The sequence below is a fragment of the Ceratina calcarata genome, unplaced genomic scaffold, assembly GCF_001652005.2.
Source record: "Ceratina calcarata isolate Rehan_Ccalc_2016 unplaced genomic scaffold, ASM165200v1 scaffold272.2, whole genome shotgun sequence".
Taxonomy (NCBI): Eukaryota; Metazoa; Arthropoda; class Insecta; order Hymenoptera; family Apidae; genus Ceratina; species Ceratina calcarata.
The window spans coordinates 35,074-53,945 of NW_017149416.1; the positions used below are offsets into that span (position 1 = coordinate 35,074).

Consider the following 18,872-nt stretch of genomic DNA (forward strand, 5'->3'; position numbering starts at 1 on the left):
TCCTCTTCACTTTTGAATACAAAATCTGACCGGTCTTCACTTTATTTCGTCGAAGACCTTTCTTTTATTCATTTACCTCATAGTTTTTGATTTTACATAATTCGCTCACTGCTGACTAAGGGAGATGGAACTGATAAAACGAGTGTAATATGAAATACGAGAGACGATCGTCGGGCTGATGTTTAAATGTCGAATTAAAATTGTAAATGTTACTTTACATGATTCAAAATTATAAGAATGGTAATTATACAGTACATGTGATTATTAATGAGAATGTATAAGTGTATATAATATGATACGAAGGCCGAAAGGCTTTGCGAATTCGACGTTTGAACGAATCTCTTTCGACTGTACACGTATACTCGTTTAAATTGTTCAGAATTTCATTTTGATGTCCGCGAGTAATGCACATGTGTGTACCCGTATGTGTTCATGTGTGTGCGTTTGAGTATGTAGATTTTTTTTTGAAAAGCCCAACATGTTCTTCTTTTGATTTTCTTTAGCAAGAAATAAAGGTAGGAGGAATTAATTGAACTCGCAAGACGCGTTAAGATAGATACTGATGAAGCGCTAGGTTCCAAGCAGAATTAAGTTTCAGACATTGTTTTCTGCTCTGAAAAAAGTAATTGCATTTCACACACGAGCGTCTTCCATGTAACAATGATTCGATTAAATGATTTTTAGACAGCTGAGAGTGTAAATTCGTGATCACATGATACACATGACACAAAGAATAGCGATTGCTGTGTAGGTCTTATATTACAGTGACCGTTTCGTTTTTTCACTTCTCTCAAATATTTATAAAAATAAATACTTTGAAAAAGTAGGTTCGTTCACTACCATAGTTAATTATCTGAAGAATAATAAATAATCCTTTAATTCAAATAAATAAATAATTTGCTTTCTTTCGCATCGTTTCGCGTTTACCATTTAATTATACGATGATCTGCGAAGTATATAAAGGCGGCTGGTCGATTAAAAGTTCGTTTGCCGCTGATTATAAAAAAATATGAACGTTGCGTTCGATTTCGAGCGTTTACATTTTCTGGATCCTTAGCGAGAAAGTCGATTCGTACGTATGTAAGGACTCGCAAAAATTCGTGTCGTTAATAATAATTATCAATTTACACACGTTCGTTTTATGAATTTTCGCATATTCTACGAACATCGATTTGTGCCTTACGAATTTCAAAACAAAAGAGTAAACGACATAAAACCTACTGACCTGCAGGAACGTATTTAGGAACTGTGCGGCTTTTGTACCATGTTTTTCAAGCACAACCAACAAAATCGTCTCGTATAAATAAATCAAGATGTTACTCTTCCAAATGAAATGAAACTAACTCTTCTAAACGATACATTCAAATGTCTTGTTTAAAAATATACGTACGCGCTTTCAATGAACGTGATTCCTACCTTCAGCAATGTACGTATAAGGCTACAATATCGATGTACGCATTAAACTGCTCGAAGACGGTTTCCCTACGACTTTTATGTATAATATTCATATTTCCGGCACGGTTTCTTTCGATTGATCCTCTTCTGGGGAAGCTTGCGAAAAGGAAATGCTTATTATTTTCCCTATTATCGGTACTCGTGTGACTTCTCTCGGGGATGTTTATTTACAATTGAAACGTTAACTTACTAATTATAGGACTCATTGTAGATATAGGCAAGAAGCAAATGTTCTAGGAGAACTTGTGTTCAACTGTGGTATTCTTTTAACGTTAAGGTAAAGCTACAATGTGTATGTATATTTATTGTCACTATACAGACTTATTTAAGTACGGACCACCCTTTAACGAGCGTTACGCATCGACTTCTGCTGCGTCATCGAGGTAGTCGTTCTGGCAAAATACCGTTGTATCAAAGTTCATCGATATGGCTGACACCTTCCTTTACGTTAAAAAAATATCACGAATAAAAAATTACTAACACGCGTGCCACGTACAAACGCATTTAGAGCCCCTTCTTTTTTTTTGCCTGAAAATCATCCTGTATTTCTTGAGGCTAGAGATTGATTTTTTTTATCTCACAGAGATTCTTAATTTGTATAAACGTGCGTTAGAGTACCAAAACGTGCGACAAACGTTTCAGATATCATTTGACCTGCGTTTTGAAACGGAAATCGTCGAAAAGTTCTCTCGATTTTTGATATGTATGCTTACAAATCTGATTCACCATATAGAGCGGTGGAGAAAGAACGATAATCTAATGCCCCGGGCATCGCGTTCGGGCCTTTGTAAGGAGGCATTCGCTGGATACAATATTCGGCCTGATCAGGTGGCAGTTCTCTCCTCAATTCGTCCGACATGATGTACGGCTAAAAACGAAGCAAACAGAGACGATTAAAAATAGTTTCAGAACAGTATCTTGAAATCATTTAGCGAAAGCGTACAAACCTTGTCTCCAGCAAGTATACGGAAACTGTCTATAACTTGTTCAGCCGTGTCGGTATCCGTAGACTCGCGAGTCATGAAGTCCAGGAACGCGTCGAAGGACACGTAACCAGAATTATTTGGATCGACGATAGCCAGGATACGCTGGAAATCGATGTCGCCTTGCCTGTCTTTTCCAATAGAGTAACCGAGAGAAACGAGGCAAGATTTGAACTCGTCCGGAGCCAGTCTGCCAGTACGATTTTTGTCGAAGTGATTGAAACTACTACGGAATTCGTTAAGCTGTTCCTGCGTGATACCCTTGGAGTCTCGAGTGAGGATTTGATTCTCGACTTCGTTAATAGTGCGATTGATCGAAGTCAACAATTGTTCCCAACCAACTCGCAACGTTTCCATGGTGTATTGGGTATATCGGTTCTCGAAGATCATGCCTTCCTGAACAGCCTGGTGTATCTTCTCCAATTCTTCGAGATGAGCCTTGTACTGGTAAACCGCTTGTTCGTACTCTTTCAGACGATGCAGCTGATCTTCCAAGGTACCCTGAAGACCGAGACCGATCGCTGTGATCGCGTCCAATTGCCGTTCAATCCACGGCCCGACAGCGTTAGCTTTCTCGGCGAACTGTCTTCGAAGCAATTCGTTGTTCTGCTGTTTACGAAGTTCCGCTTGCAGCGTGCCATCGCGTTGTGGCACGAGTTGCCTGACATCGCTCCACTTCTTCGTAAGATCCAAAGCGGTCAAAGTAGTGTACGGGTTTTCGAGTCCTCCAGGGATTTGGAACTGTTTGACTATTGACTCGACCTCGCGCACCAGTCCCACAATGGCATTGTACTCCTTATCGGCTTCTCCCAGCGTGGCTTTGAACGCAGCGTGAGCGTCCATCAATCCTTGAATCTCCTCCATCGTGTGCACAATGAACATATCTACCAAATCCTCTCTGGTTCCATCCAACCAATTGTTGAACGGCTGAAAGTTTTTTTATCATGATAATTAAACTGGGAAAGAAGTAGAAATGGGACATGGGGTGAAATTGAACTTACAGCAGCTCGCTTAGCGAATTCCAAATGTAAGATGTCAATTTTTTCAAGAATACGCTCGGCCTCGTCTAGCGCTTGGCGTCGTCGTTGAGTAAGAGTACCCAAGCGATCCCACTGGTCACAGATTCGTTGACATCTGGCGTTAACGGATGCGCTATCATGATACTCCAAAGTACTGAAAAAACATTATCGATATTACTAGAACATCTATTTGTGGATATAATGTATCGCAAGTTTTGCGACATTACTTGAGCTCTTGAGCTATTGCAGCTATCTGTTCCACGCGATCTTGATGAGCCGCAAGATCGGATTCGAAGGCTTCGTGTTTCTTTTTCAAAGCCTTCAGTTCGTTAAGCTTGCACTGTCGGAAATGCTGTGACGTGAGCATCTCTTCTTTTCCCGCGGTCCATTCCTCGTGAGCGTCAGCTTTGTGCTTGAACTTCTGAGCCAAGTGCTCCAGACGCTCGAGACGCATCATTTCCGACAAAAGCCATTCTTCGAACGATTTTTCCGCCAGCTCCAAACCTGCCGATTCAAGCGTCCTTAAGTTATTAGGTCGAATAGAAAAGATACACTGGGGTTACCAATACGAGCATCATCAAGGTCCTTCACCTTTCCAAGCTTTATTAATATCGGAAACCATTTTTCCTTCCGTGGGCATGTACGCAGGTCGATTGCTCAGTCTTAGTTTCGTCTGTAAAGTATTGAAATTCGTCTCGAGTTTGGCTTTCTGCTCGACCCGCGGTGGCTTGTGTTTACGACGGTACGTTCTGTACTCTTCCAGCTTCTTCTGACACCCGGCAAGCGAATTGTCCGTCTGACGACTAGCCAGCCAGGGCATAGTTCGTCTTATCCATTCCAGCAAATCGGATGCCAGGCGTTCGTATTCCTCCATGAGCCTCTCATTTTCCTGGTTCACTTTCAAAACTTTGCAAATCCTGTTCGCGGCAGTCTCTGCCTACAATGAAAAGCAAATACATTTGTATTGTGAAACAAGAGCATGCACCCTCATATCGGTAACGAATTGTTATGCATCCGTTCGATCGTGCCTCGAATACAAGCATATTATCGACGATCGAAGGAAATATATGTATAAACATTTGTTGAGGAAAATTCAGACTCGGTTTAAACAGTGGTTAATGGTTAATTTCAAATGCAATCACACACCTTTTGTGCACCGCTAAAACAGTGGTAGTACGAAGAAACGTAGGTCATCACAGCCCTCTCATCAGGCTTTGGCGTATTTCGCATATCTAGAAAAACACATTCGAAACAACTCAAACCATGCAGTGTTAGAGTTAAGAAGAGTCCGCTGAAAAAATTTTGTCTATCAGGAATTAAGATCTCAAATCGATATTCACGAGTTGCCGATATTAAAAATACATGTATGTCTAATTAATATCACATAAACTAGTCATAGAAAGCTATATGTATAGGGGTAATAAAATACGTGTAGAGAACGAGGAAAGTATTTTCTATATACAGTGAATATCTCATCCGTGAGAATAAAACGATTAAATGCAGTTACGCAGTGAAACGAACAATGATCAAACGCTTGTTAAGTGTAAGCATGTACGATCGTACTTATTAGTAGGAGATAGCACAGGTCTTTTCGTAACCAAATTAAGGGAACAACACGCATTTCTTTACGCTGACCTGCTGAGCACCTTGGAACGCGTGGTAGTAGCAGGACACATACGTCATGATCGCACGCTCATCTGGCTTGGGTGTGTTGATCAAATCTATATGATATTAAGGGAACATAACGTTAAGAATTTTTACGCTTAAACAGCACGAGAAAAACTCATTTGATCGATATTCCATCCTGAATCCCCCGAAAATACCTAAAACCGGATGTTAAAAAAAGAGAGAAAGAAAATAGGAGACTTGCTTCGCGTTAATCGGCAGTGCAGAGAACGTAATGTTTAATGTATTTCCCTTGAAGAACGCGACGCGTTTCGAACGATCGGCTGATTCGATGATTCAGTCCACGATACTCACCATCAGGATCTAACATACGAGGAATGTCGAGATACTTCTCAGCAACGTCGAAGGCAGTGTTCAAATTCTCTAGTGGATTATCCTTGCTAAGTTTATTGTAATCGATAAGATCGGGACGATGACGATGAATGAGAGCGCAAAACGCCAAGCCGTCCTTAAAGGAAAGATGGAAGTTCTGAACGTTAACGTTCTTGTACGGTGCAGTTTTTCGTTGACACCACAGCAGGAGACCCTCTTTAGCGGTCATTTCCTCCACAGAAATATCTTGGATAGCGAATCGCAGAATTATGGTCCAAATCATACCCAGCGTCATCTTCAGATTTCCGTCCACGATTTCTGTTTAGAATAAAACGGCCGGTTTAGATTTCATGCTCGAGTTTCGTGTGATTTTCACGGGAAACTAAAATTATTTACCCTCTGCTCCGATAGATACCAATTTCACGCCTTTGCTGGCGATGTAGTCAAGTGCTTTGTTCACGTTTGCGATCTTATGAAATCTCATTTTGCCTCTGTCTGGTTTCGGTAAAGTCTCGCCCGAGATTACCTCGAGCAAGAGCATCAGTTTCAGCCCATTCCGAAAATCCTCTTCGATCAGATCGATCGACGTTCCCGCTTTGCGAAGATGCGAATTACACCATGCTGTGAATGTCTGCAAGATATATAGAAGAAATACGTAAGAACCGACATCATAACAAACGATAACTGTGCGAACAAGGTTGCAGGCGCTTATTCATTTTTCTTTCGCAATTTTCCAACAATATCTCGAGCTCCTCCTGACTCATGAATAAATAATGCAATGTTTTATGGCTAACAAGAATTTAAAATGGGGAATTGAGCTTGACTGCTGCTTAGTGTATATTTTAGTAACGACCCCAATCCCTCCTGCTATATATATCTTCTGTCCCGGTTCTTAAACCGTGCTTCCTATTGCTCGGACTGAACATTTTCAAATCTTTGATATTTTCGATTAAAAAATTCGGCATGCACGAGTCCGAGCACGAAGAAGTCTGTTCACCGTTCTAATTACTTTCCAGGAATAACCAGTATCTTGTTTAAGTGATGTAATTTGTACACTCTAACCGAGTATCGACTATGCCTCTATTAAAATCGTGACACTAAATATATTTGAGTAATTGTAAAAAACTTGGTTGTCATTCCTTAGAACGTCTACTGAAATACCTTTTTTATAATCTTTTAATTGCATTTTGAAGAAATGGAGAATTTCGAAAAGAATAAAAATCAGAGAGGGATACACTCTTATTATATCCCGAGGATCTTGAGATAGCGTGCTCAATGAAGAAGTTGGTAATAGGATACTAATTGCAAGAGCAGCGTTATTGTAAAATTGAGTGGGGACGTGACAGAAAATCATAGCATCAGCATTCGCGAACTTTTTTCTCTAAACAAGAGGGGTAATAAAAAGAGCAAGAAAGAGAGAGAGAGAGAGAGAGAGAGAGAGAGAGAAAAATATTGCCTGAAATTTAATACGGGTAGCGCGAAGCGCGACCAGCCAAAATTGGACATGAGCCACCTTAACTTCTACGAGCGGCTCTAAGATCTATTTGTAAAACATTGACTCCTCCCGCGCTGAGCACGCCTGAGCATTTCGAAAACATTTTGATTCCGATTTCACTCTTAAATTAATAAGTCCATTCATTATATTTGTCATTTGTCCTATTGTTTGAACATCCCATTATGTTTCTAAAAGATATTATAATCGAAAAAGCGAACGTTATCCGCGTGCTCATTAAACAAAGAACAATTGTACAGCAGAAAGAGTGATCCGAATTGGAGGATACTTGCTCGCCCCTCAAGTCCTTGGATCTCGCACAGAAATACCGCTAGAGAAAAAAAAGTATGAAGGTGAATTTATTTGCTGATAAAACATCGGATCTACATATATTCATACGAGAACAGCGATCGCATTTCCAAACCGCACGGCAACCAAATTTTCTGTTTCAAAAATACGTTCCCCGAGAAATGATTTTATAATGGTCGTTACCTCTTTTGACGCAGCCGATGCTCTTTTAATAGACACCCGGCATTCTCCGATTTCTTTTTTAAAACTTGCATAAGTAATGCAAAAACGAGAAGGCGCTGCTATGTAAACGACGTTACGCTTTGCGAAGTAAAAAGATGTCAAATTATGCAAATGTTCAGTTATAGTTGCGTGGAATAACAATTGTGTTACGAGGGTTTCTTTACTTACTTTCGTGACTCATCGGTATCCCTCTATAAACGAAAGGAATGCGTCACGTGGCAACGCGCTAATGAGACGATAATAAGCAGCCGATTTCTAATTGTAACGTTCGATCGAGCAATCGCATCGATAATTAAACTTTTCTGCGCACCTCATACTCTTATTATCGCATAGCCAAACGCGAACCTGCTCGTCGACGGATACAACTTTTCACAGCTAAATACCGGCGCGAATGCAACTAAATATAAATATACGTTAAACATGAAACGCCCTATATACGATGCACATAATTCAGGTAACCCAAATTCTAAATATCACGCACGTAAACATGTCTATTTTAAATTGAATTCAAGAAATATTCTTCTCGGGCTCCACCGGTTCATTAGAAATAATTTCGACTAACCGAGAACCCTTTTCGCTTTACCTTGAAACGGGAAAGAGTTAAGGCCAAAATGTGGTATAAAATACGGCGGGCACGAGGAGCGAAATTGGCACGTTACCTGGTGTACACGTGACGGTCATAGAGCGAAGCTGTTGTAAAAGATATTTACGAATATCAGCGTGCAAGCACGTCGCCTCGTCGGTTTGCAACATTCCGCTGTTCCAACATTGAACATAAAGAGGGAAGAAAAATACGAAGAAAAAGCAGGTGTTCCTGGCGACCGCGGGTCAGACAGGTGGCGATTATGTTCTCGGTTAAACGCAAGCAACGTTTGTATTTAATCAATATTATTCCGCGAGAAATCCTGAATGCTTTCGTCGTTGACTCTTTTTGCATCTGTCCCGGAGATTCAATGATTTATTCCGCGATCATCAGACGCGGTGTATTAGATGGAAATTCGTGGCTAAGAATATCAATTCTCAGAATTTTCATGTACTCAATCATGCGTGCATTTTTCTCACGCACTCTTTGTATGAAATAATATATCAAACGATACAAGAAGCACTGTTCTACGTCGCTTTCGACTGGAAAAGACTTTGTCCGGCTCCAGGATAAAGAATTCGAAGAAAGAGGTGTTACTCCGTCACTCAGGCATGGTTTTAGTTTCGCTGCTTACCGGGCGCCGAAAATAAGCTCGCCGGATCGTACGTAACGGGAAACATCATGGTCGCGGATTCTATTTGCGGACAGTATCAAGGGAGCGGTCGGAAATGCTGCGAAAATTCATTCAAGAAACCATTCCAACCGGTTACGTCGTCCGCGGATATTTCGCGTAATTATCGCGGCGACCTTTGCGACCAGAGCCGTCTGAAAATAGTGAATCGTGGGTGTCGGCTGCATTTTAACGAACCGTAATCGCCGCTCGCGAAGCCCGCAATAAACAGACGGCGGCATGAGACGCGCGGAACTTATCATCGCATAACAATCGACTTACTAGCGCATAGCTTGTGTGGGTCACCCGATTCCAATCTAAGATCTGGCGCACAGCCTAAACTTCTCAAAGGTTAACGATCTTACCCTCGCCCCGAGAGAGAGAGAGAGAGAGAGAGAGAAAGAAAAAAGAAAAAAGAAGTCGATCGATCGATCGATCGATCGATCGATCGATCGTTAAGCCGTTCGTTCGATCTTCATCCATTTCCAGGATCAACCCGTGATATTAAAGGCACGAAGATATTTAGACTAGGTTCAGGTTCCGTACGACAGCTCGACAGAATCGTATCGCGAAAGATGAAGCGCCAGTTTATGTTTGGAAGCGGTAGTTAGCCGATCGGAGGATGTGAACCCCGACTATGATCGATGTCTTCGACCGCATACATTTCCTATATATATCGTCTATTTATACGTGACGCGGACAGAAACGACGAGGAAAGTATCTAAATTTTGTAGCTCGGTCGTATAGAGTATGAAAAACCTTCGTAAAGACTTCCAACAAATCATAAGCGTCGAAATAAACGTGGACACTTAAACGCGAGTTGTCTATTTCTTGGCCGGTATTTACTACTGTACGCGAACACGATTCCTGAAGGACCCTGACGACTATTCCCCACGTATCGCGTTGCGATACCAGTTAACATTAGATAAGCGATTCTGTAACCTTCGCCGATCCACCGGTACGCTACGTTTTTACATTCCGACACGCATCTACGTACTTTCACCGTTTCGCGCTAACGACACGATTACCGCGAAAACGTGGACGTCAACGGGAGGTAATCTGTGATGTAATTTACACCCACGAAATTGGCAAGCTTTTCAATCGTGGACCGTGTCCACTGACGGTTAAGTATCTCTGGTTGGAACGCGTAACGTTTGCGACGCCGGATGGCCGCAGGAAAATTGGCAACAATTTAAATTAAAGTCTCGTTTCATTTCGAACGATTAGAAGAATGCAACATGACCTATTTCAGAGGGGAGAAATGATCAGCTCCCTAGTTTATTTTATGCGCAGTTCGTATCTCAAGAAAATAACACGGATGTATGTCATTCTACCATCGACAGTTTCGTTTCCTATATTACATTTTCTGTATGTGCAACGTAATCGTGAAAGGAACGCGGAAAGATTAAAGGATGCTACGTTGCGTCGATGAGAGTATCGATGAAACTGTTACCAGACGTGAATCAAATGTATGGCTCGCGCCACGATCGTTATTCTCCAACAATAGTTTCCCAATTTCATATCGACATACTATTATATACTTATCACTTTGAAAGATATTGTCACTCTTAGATATCTCAGTGATGTCGAAATCCCCGATTCATTTATCACTGATAAACTACAAACCGATATCAAGGTAGAAATTGATATAGAAATCATGTAGAATTGAAATACAGTTTCACAAAGATGATTTCAGTGCGTGAGATTCGTGGTTACACTGAGACGGTTGTCAACTACAATTCTTTCGTGATTTACATCGGTCGCGGCTAACGAAGACGTCCCGGGGCCGAAGCGAATAAATTCAGTTGAATTTTTGTTAAATCAGAGAGGATTGATTCATCGAAAACGCTCTGGAGTATCGGCTTGAAAATGACTCAGTGCTCGATTATTTTTGTCATAAAGTCCGAAAATACAATCGAAAGGGTCGTCGAGACTAACATGTAATCGAGTCGGAGCCTTGAGCCTCTGCCAAAAATTAAGAAAACGTTTTCAACGCGTACTTGAAGCTGTTCCATTTTGTCAATAGACACCGTATTAACCTGCTTCCCTTGTATCATGTTCCGCGGACTCTTTTCTCGGATGTAATTATCTCTTCTCGGATGAATTATCAAAATTCAGGTTCACCGATGATTCGACAGCGTAATTTTATGCTCAAATGATTACGTCTAATAATTTTAAATATGCACCTGCACCCGATGATCTGAAGTAGGTTAAAATAATCGCAGCGCAAGATCAGTGAATTAAAAATCACACGCTCCGTTTACAGGTAAATATTTGACAGAGAAGATAAGCGTATGAATTGCTAAATAATAGGATAGCTCGTTGGCAAAGTGGAGTTGCTCCACTTTGTAAGAACATATGCATATAGCTTTAATGATTCGCAATCAAAGTGTAATTACGGCGCGAAAGGAGTAAAATGTCTTATAAATCTTCGTTTAGTTGCGGTCGCAGGTAGATCGTCGAAAGTCGCATCGTCTACCTACGCGAGGTTATGTGCAACCGTTTAAAAATCAACGGCCGATTAGCTGCGAGCGTTCGAAATGAACACGTTTACAAGTACAAATAATGTCACCTGACAATTTCCTCGATATCAGGAATTATGGTCATCAAGGTAAATTGTCATGAACTAGGTAAAATACGACCGTTCGACCGAGTGTGTACCGTAACGCGGTGCGATAACCGAATCGAGGAAAAGGAAAAACAGTACGAAAACATAATCTACGCGTACGCATGTAGTGTAAAGAAAAAATTCGTTTTACCTTTTTCTGCTGTTTTTCCCAGGCCGGGTCCAAAAGACCTTCCCTTTCCCATTCTTCTGCCGGCTCCATGTACCCGTCCCCGTAAGCTTCCGTGTCGTTCATCCTTCCGCGGATATATCACGTTCCTTTAAACGCAAATGATTTCTTTGTCACACAGATACCTCGTACAAAAAATCAACGGGCAAACACTTCGACTACGTGTTCCTGTCACAGTGCTCCTCGATCACAATCGTTCCGAGCATTCCTGTACACTTGTTTCGCGGTGATGAGAAAACCATAGATTCAATGTATCGCTCAAAAAAAGATAAGGCTCGCCAATGGTTAAAAAGCAGAAACGAAACCGCACGCGCGCACGGATGAGAGAAAGAGAGGGGAAAAGAAGGAGAGTGAGAGAGAGAGAGAGAGAGAAATGAGATCGGTAGAACAGGTGAAAAGAAAAAACCAAGTGAGAATAATTGAAAGCGAAGTGAAAAAGGTGTACGTTTTGTAACGTGAAAACGTACCCGCTAAGCTCCAGAAAACGTTCGGTTCGTGTCGTTCTTTCTCTCGCGCTGACCCCTCTGCCACGAGTCTGACACACGATTTGCTCGCCGGCGCACGAGCCTCCCCTCCCACGCTCTCTTTCTCTCTCCGTTCCTCCCCGTTGTTGTGTTTCTTTCTCTTTCCCGTTCTCCGATTCGTGTCCCGCACCGCTTGCTTTACCCGACGCACCGTCACCCTTCTAAAGATCCCGTTCCCATACAACAGCTTCCGTATCTAACCCCCGCGAATCGAAACGATCATGTTAACCCTCGCGTCGTCTAATTATCTCTGCATTGAATTTCTCGTCGAACGTGTTCTCTGTTTCGCAAGCCTACGCAAGCGTTATCGTTAACATTTCAATAAATTAACAATAGGATTAGGTTTCTAAAGTTCCTAAACGTCAAGAAAAAAGACATGCTCCGAATTTCAACTTGTTCATTATGTTGCTGCTAGGATATATTATTCTCTACTTAATGAATATAAATTGTACATCTATTCAATAAAGCTACGAATAAACCGATTAGTGTAACATGCATACCGTACAAAAACATTTCACTATGCGCAAATGAATCATCCAACATATGTGAACTTACGCTGTTCCAATCAAATAAACATCTTCGAGGGTTTCAAATCTGAGTATGATTTCGATTCAACAACGTATTTTGTTACGCGAATTCTATCAGAACGAGTTAGGTAGTATTTTATGTTTATAACTTTCACGACAAAATGAAATAAAAAAATCAATTATAACACGAGATGAAGAGGATGTTTTAGTACGGTTTTTGTAACGGATCAGAGTTTCGTCACACTCGTCAATTCCTTTCGAAACCGAATTAGTCACTCGGTTTTGAAGGAAATTACATACCCTGTACACATCTGCCGAAACTAACCTCCGTTCTTCTCTGAACCGCGGATTTCGCCCAGGAAACAGCTTACGGAATACGAGGATATCGAAAATAGTATCAAAGCCGACTAAGACACCTGATTCACCCACACACGATAAAAATAGTACGGTAATCCGCGTGAAATTCCCAAAACAACGAGGGTAACTCCATTCCTCCGAGTCTTCACGGACACGCAGGCATAAGTATTTTACACCTAGAACAGCAACAATTCCATCTGCTACAATCTTGCATTTTTTCATCATCAGAAATGAATTAAGATACGTGTATAGCAGACGCGTGCTAATAATAAATTAATATACCTTATTAGTACATAATTTACTTGCATTTCTATCGAATTTACAAATTTGATTATCTATCCCACGCGTCTCATGAATAGTACACGATGCACACAGTATTTTATTATTTGCAAATATGTATTGCGTTTCAAATGATCGATTCGTTTTGAATTGATAATTCAATACTCAGCGCCAGGCGACATTTCCTTCGCAGGCATCGCATTTAATGGGTTCGTTTGCTTATCTACATGCGTTTGTGTACATACTGGCTGATGTTCGGACTCACGTTTCACTTCACTTCACACTCACGCCACAGTATTCATCATCAGTATTCATCGTATTTCATCGTATTCATCTTGGTAGGGTTCATACAGTTCATAGCGGAATTTGGCGGAGTTGTAATAACTCGAAATGAATACAAATAGATCTGTAGCAATTAGAAACTACGAGCAATAGGATGTGACGTTTATCTTCATTTTTTAACGATATTCATTGATAATTATTCTCGGGAAAAGTTTAGTGCTCTTTGTATGTACGAAGCTCGCGTCAGTTTGTAAAAACACACGAACTTGTTATAAAGATTTATGAATTGTTGACTGTGAACGATTCGCGTGTATTGCAAATGATTATTTGCCTACATCGTGTAAAATAATAATATAACTGGTGAGAGAGAGAGAAATGGCAGCACCATTGTCAGGTATTTTCAATTTTGTATTGCTTAACCTAATTGGTCTTCATCTATTAACACTTTCATCTTTTACTCTTAGCATACTGGGTGAAATTCTTTAAGGGAGCAGGATTTCCACTGGATGTGGCTACGAAACATGCAGTTGTATTCTCCAATAATCGCATTAAACCAGATATGTTACCCGACTTAGACAAACCTAGTCTCAAGGATATGGGAATCACTTTAATGGGAGATATGATTGCTATTTTGAGATATGCAAAAAAAGTAGTGGAAGATACGACCTGTGAAAGATTTTTAGTCGATTCAGAAGATAACGATGGGCCACCTAAAACCATAGTGAAAAAAGTAACAGTTAAGGGCCCGACTAAAACAGTTGTTCCTAAACTTAAATCTGATGCAGTAACTACGAAGAAAGTCATCAAGATCCCAACCAGTTCAGTCAAGAAGCCTGTTGTTGCTAAGAAAACAGTATCATCATCGTCATCGTCATCATCTAGTAATATATTTATAGACCTTGCCAATCAAAAGAAACAAACTATCCATAAAAGAAAGTTACAAGAAGATGAAGATGATACATTCGATAATAACAATGAAGATGAATGGCAAAAATCACCGAAAAAGATGAAGGCAATAGACAAAAAGGATGATAAAGTAGGATATACTGTGATACTTCCAAAAGGTTCAACTTCTAGAAGCCAACAAATTCTTAAAAAGATCGTAGAGCAAAAACGAACTGTGTTTGATAGACTTGGCGACAGTTCTGTTACAAGTACAACAAATCCAATTGAAGCATCGCCGACATTTAACGTTACTGGGCTGGGAAAAGATGTTCTTAAGAGATCTGTTTTTAATCGATTAGGGGATAAAGATGCCAAGATGGATAATACTCAAACAGGAATATTAAAAAACGGAGTAAATAGTACCGGGATCCTGAAAACTAAAACACCTAGTACACGAACTTCCATGCTTACGTCGAATAAAGTGGTAGCCAAAAATGTGGGTACAATGAGAGCTGATCAAGAAGTAAGTAGAAAAGTAATGTCGACTAATGCTCCGCAATTAGTTAAAGCTACGAAAAGAATTTCGTTTAACAATCATCCATCAAGAAGTAGCAGGATAATTAAATCTAATGTCACATCTGGAAAATTAGGTACGTGATCCACTATTGACAAGATTCTCCTGCGCATCTTACATGATTCATCAAAGATTTTATTATATTTTTCAGCTTCAGAAAGATTAACTTCGATACCGGCGAAAGCCCGTCTAGGAGTTGTCAAACAAAATGGTGTTAAGCAAGTAACTTTTAATAAAGTTGCTAAAGTGGCATACTCGAAGAGACCAGATGTGTTTAGTCGTCTTGGAATTTAAGTAATCACTTAACTCTGTATTATAGTATTTTTATTGTCATTTCAGTTCGCGATCAATATTTTCTTTTATAAAGTTAAGTAATTTCCTACCACATGAATGTAAAAATATAAGGGTTGTTATATTTATCAAGGAAGAAATCAAATGTGTAAGTTTTATTGTTTACGTTTCGTTATATGTAAATCGTAATATTTATTTTGGTCTTTTACAACCTTGCAATACCGTAATGCTTTATATTTGAAATGTGCATTATATTTGTTATTTGAAAAATTGTACAAAAGTTCTATAGGTCGCATTTTGTAACAAAATCTTTGGTACACATTTATTCAACAATCTGATTGTACAAATAAAAAAGAACTAACATTTAATTAACGAATATGAGAAAATATGTTCTTTCATACATTTTATACTATTAACAAACATTTTCTATATAAAATCACATTGATTTAAATGTAAGTTACAAAATATTGAGATTAACTGAGTCGACGTTACATTTCGCTTACACAAATACCAAATTCATAGTTGCATATTGTTACAAAAACAAAGAAAAAAAAATAAAAATTGCGTAGGTTTCAAGATCAAAATATACACATTTTGTAATAATGAGAAAAATCGATACACTTCTCTTCCTCGGAAACTGGACACATATATTTCTCTATAAATACTGGAAGCTACTTAACTATCATACTTGATCATTTTCGTTACAATTACGACTAAAATAAATAAAAATATTCTGGCATTGCAACGGAACTTAAAAAAAAATACACGTTCTCTATGTACTTGTCCTCCTTATACTCAACCTAAGTTACCATTAAAATCTCGATCAGTGGGTGGAATGTTCCATATCTGAAGAAGATCCTCGGGATGTATCTGAAAATGAGAACATTCAAAATTCAACACCTGCATTTATTGTTATACCATTTGTGACGAATTCCTCACAATGCAATGCATTTATGCCATATTTATAAATCGTATAAAGAAAGTATCTGTGTTAATCGTACTCAACCTGTTGAAAAATATTTACTCATGTATACAAAAGAAGGGGGGTGATCGTAATTCCGCACACCCAACAAGGACTAATCGCAATCGTTCCCAAAATACTATCTTACACGGAGTGCTAAATAGAGCGTGTCAGGCATGCCAGACCACAACTACATGAAACAAATAAATCACATTTGTTACAAGCATGATAACACTCCTAACTCAGATATTAGATAACATTTAATTTAAGTTCGGTTAATTAAGATCGGAGGCCCACCTTATCGCACGTTCTTCGTTAGCAAACGTCAATGCCAGATGGGTCTATCCTGTAAAAAGCAAAGTACAGTTTCAGAGGAACAGAAGCGACACGATTTTACACGCAACCAACAAACAAAAAGAGATTACAATGTTTCCGTCACTTGGATCAAACGAGACAATTGTTACAAAAAACGGTAGTTATGTTAGATATCGCTGACAAAATGTAGTAACGATACAGTCTATAAGAATAGTATTCTACAGCAAGTCTTAGAAATTCAAGATTATGTAAAAAAAAATTGATTAGATATACAAAATAATGCTATATAGACATATGTACAGATACGTTTATACATAGTATCATATGCACATATGTACATAAACAAAGTCGACGCACGAGTGTGTATGAGCGTATGTCTGTTTTGTGTAATTGTCGTACATGCGCGATTTGTCATTCAGTTATATATATATACATAAACATAGAATATAGGAATACTAATAACGCAACTTTCGTTCCATGTGGATAATGTCTATGAGCATCTGGTAGAACTAGTAGCGACATCGATCTTCTTGATACACCTGCAAACATCGGCTTGTATCGACTTGCACATATAACAATCTTCTCGATTAAATTCAATACGTTTCAAGACAAATGCTATGATGATATATTACTTTGTTACTTGATTTTAGACCACTGATCGAGAAATAGTATCTAAATTTTCGGTTGGCCTCTTCTGTCACTCATCATAGAGTGAGTACACCAGAGGTACAATCAATCATCCCCCTTCAGTTTAATCCCGAGTTCTTACTATTTAAATGGCATATGGAACAAAATTCTAAAGATACTTTGTCTGAGTTAACGTGAAGACAAATTCCTGTATTATCCAAAGTTTGAGATATGTCATCCTCCGTGAAAAGATTCGTCGGATCGTTCAACCCATCCACTGATGTCATTATATCTTCGCATTTCGGAAGATCGTCGAATATGTCCATATTGAACGTAGACAGCTGGTCAAAGTCCATCGCTATATCGGATTCCTTTCTTTCCTCATTGGGCAAGTCTGCCTCGGCAATTGGCAATAAAGGATCCAATTCCTTCGCGTTATCCATGTAACTATCCTCCGATACTGAACTCGTCGTGGATGTAATGGTGTTCGTTTTATCCTTGTTTGGTAGATTATTCTTGATATCAACTGCAGGATTTTTTGAAACGGTGTAAGTATGATCGTAATCCAAGAAGCAAGAAGAAATTTTGCTAATGTCTAAATTCTTACAAGTAAACTGCTTCCTGGAATCATCGTAAGATTCACTGCTCTGACTTTCGTTTATGTTGTGTTCCATAAACGAATTGCTGTTGTCATTTGCGATAAAAATATCCTTGTTCGGACTGTTCAACAGTTCTTCCTTTGGATTACAAGAGTTCTGTTGTGGAATCGTTTTATTAGGGCTTTCTGATGTATGATTTGGGCGTATCGAGTTCTTCTGCGTGTTGATCTTCTGGAGGCCTTCGTTGATAGTCTTCAGTAATGCGGTAATGCTGGTATTGTTGTACAATACGCTCCTCAAATAAGCAACCTCGCCACTTAATTGTTTTATGTGAATACCCTGTTTCCTTATAAGATTCACCAAGTTCTTGTTCTCCTGTTGATAGAAGGACAGTTTGTTTTCTATTTTTTCCAGGTACGCTTTTTTCTTAAGTCGATTTTCTCGAGCCATTAAAGCATTTCTGTTCAAGCAGGGCCTCTTCGAAGGGCCCCGACCTCGTTTTCGTGGTTCCGCGGAGATCTCATTTTCAATCGTCGCAGGTTGTTTCGGATTCCGCAGCGATTCCCTTAACCGCATGTTATATTTCGTATCGTACGTAACGGCATCCTCTTCTTCCGTGGAACTATCCCAGTTAACACTACTTTCTCGTTGGTTACCCGACATCGTTGGAATAATTTATCCCCGATAATGGCTCTGATGAAACAGCAAAATTTTCCGTCGAAATGTTTTCGATCGATCAAACAGAATCGTAGTATCACACTTCAATTGTAAAAATTAAGACCTCGCTATCTGCGCATTAGAAAATATGTATGTACGTACTTTCTCCACCCAATTATGATCTGATTGGCCCTAATGGCACGTATGTACTTATGTACTGACCAGGGCTCGGATATTTTATCCCGCGGCCGGAAAGTGGGGACGACGCGACCATGGTGGGGACCAATAGTTGGTGGGGGTATGCAGTGATTTTCACGGTAGCGCTGCGGAGAGCTTCGCGAACGCGCATGAGCACGCATGAGGGGAATAGTAGTGGGGATCGAAATACGGGCGAAAAAGAGGGGAAGCGAACCGTGCGGGATAAAATATCCGAGCCCTGGTACTGACCTGAGCCGAGCAGCTGGACGC

General features: G+C 39.8%; 3 protein-coding genes and 1 long non-coding RNA gene across 9 annotated transcripts; 2 read left to right on the forward strand and 2 right to left on the reverse strand.

The window, feature by feature from the left end:
• Window positions 1-35: 35 nt before the first annotated feature.
• Actn (alpha actinin) lies at window positions 36-13,110 on the reverse strand. 4 transcript variants are annotated; one of them, XM_026812374.1, is made up of 10 exons: window positions 12,903-13,110; window positions 11,491-11,615; window positions 5,852-6,086; window positions 5,438-5,773; window positions 5,093-5,178; window positions 4,049-4,394; window positions 3,685-3,961; window positions 3,440-3,611; window positions 2,403-3,365; window positions 2,165-2,323 (listed from the first exon to the last, which is right to left on the reverse strand). In XM_026812374.1, the coding sequence occupies exons 2-10, from the start codon at window positions 11,590-11,592 to the stop codon at window positions 2,165-2,167; spliced, it is 2,676 nt and encodes an 891-aa protein (XP_026668175.1). In that variant the 5' UTR covers window positions 11,593-11,615; window positions 12,903-13,110. The 4 variants fall into 4 exon arrangements, with proteins under 4 accessions (XP_026668176.1, XP_026668175.1, XP_017877597.1 ...); XM_018022108.2 differs by lacking the exons at window positions 5,093-5,178; window positions 12,903-13,110 and adding exons at window positions 4,604-4,689; window positions 11,994-12,099; XM_018022107.2 differs by lacking the exon at window positions 12,903-13,110 and adding an exon at window positions 11,994-12,099.
• Window positions 7,772-11,987, forward strand: LOC113464155 (uncharacterized). Its single transcript, XR_003388987.1, has 3 exons — window positions 7,772-10,997; window positions 11,171-11,342; window positions 11,648-11,987. It is a non-coding gene; the product is annotated as an uncharacterized LOC113464155 (long non-coding RNA).
• A 137-nt stretch (window positions 13,111-13,247) lies between the features above and the next one.
• LOC108623543 (uncharacterized protein C19orf47 homolog) lies at window positions 13,248-15,800 on the forward strand. The gene is made up of 3 exons (XM_018022109.2): window positions 13,248-13,889; window positions 13,960-15,030; window positions 15,106-15,800. The coding sequence occupies exons 1-3, from the start codon at window positions 13,871-13,873 to the stop codon at window positions 15,246-15,248; spliced, it is 1,233 nt and encodes a 410-aa protein (XP_017877598.1). The 5' UTR covers window positions 13,248-13,870; the 3' UTR covers window positions 15,249-15,800.
• Window positions 15,801-15,871: 71 nt separating this feature from the next.
• Window positions 15,872-18,641, reverse strand: LOC108623544 (uncharacterized). Of its 3 annotated transcripts, XM_018022111.2 has the most exons (5): window positions 17,756-18,637; window positions 17,154-17,674; window positions 16,504-17,060; window positions 16,270-16,396; window positions 15,872-16,115 (listed from the first exon to the last, which is right to left on the reverse strand). In XM_018022111.2, exons 1-2 carry the CDS (start codon window positions 18,408-18,410, stop codon window positions 17,268-17,270), a joined length of 1,062 nt encoding a protein of 353 aa, XP_017877600.1. In that variant the 5' UTR covers window positions 18,411-18,637; the 3' UTR covers window positions 15,872-16,115; window positions 16,270-16,396; window positions 16,504-17,060; window positions 17,154-17,267. The 3 variants fall into 3 exon arrangements, with proteins under 3 accessions (XP_017877600.1, XP_026668177.1, XP_026668179.1); XM_026812376.1 differs by having other exon boundaries at window positions 17,154-18,641; XM_026812378.1 differs by having other exon boundaries at window positions 16,252-16,396; window positions 17,154-18,641.
• Window positions 18,642-18,872: the final 231 nt, after the last annotated feature.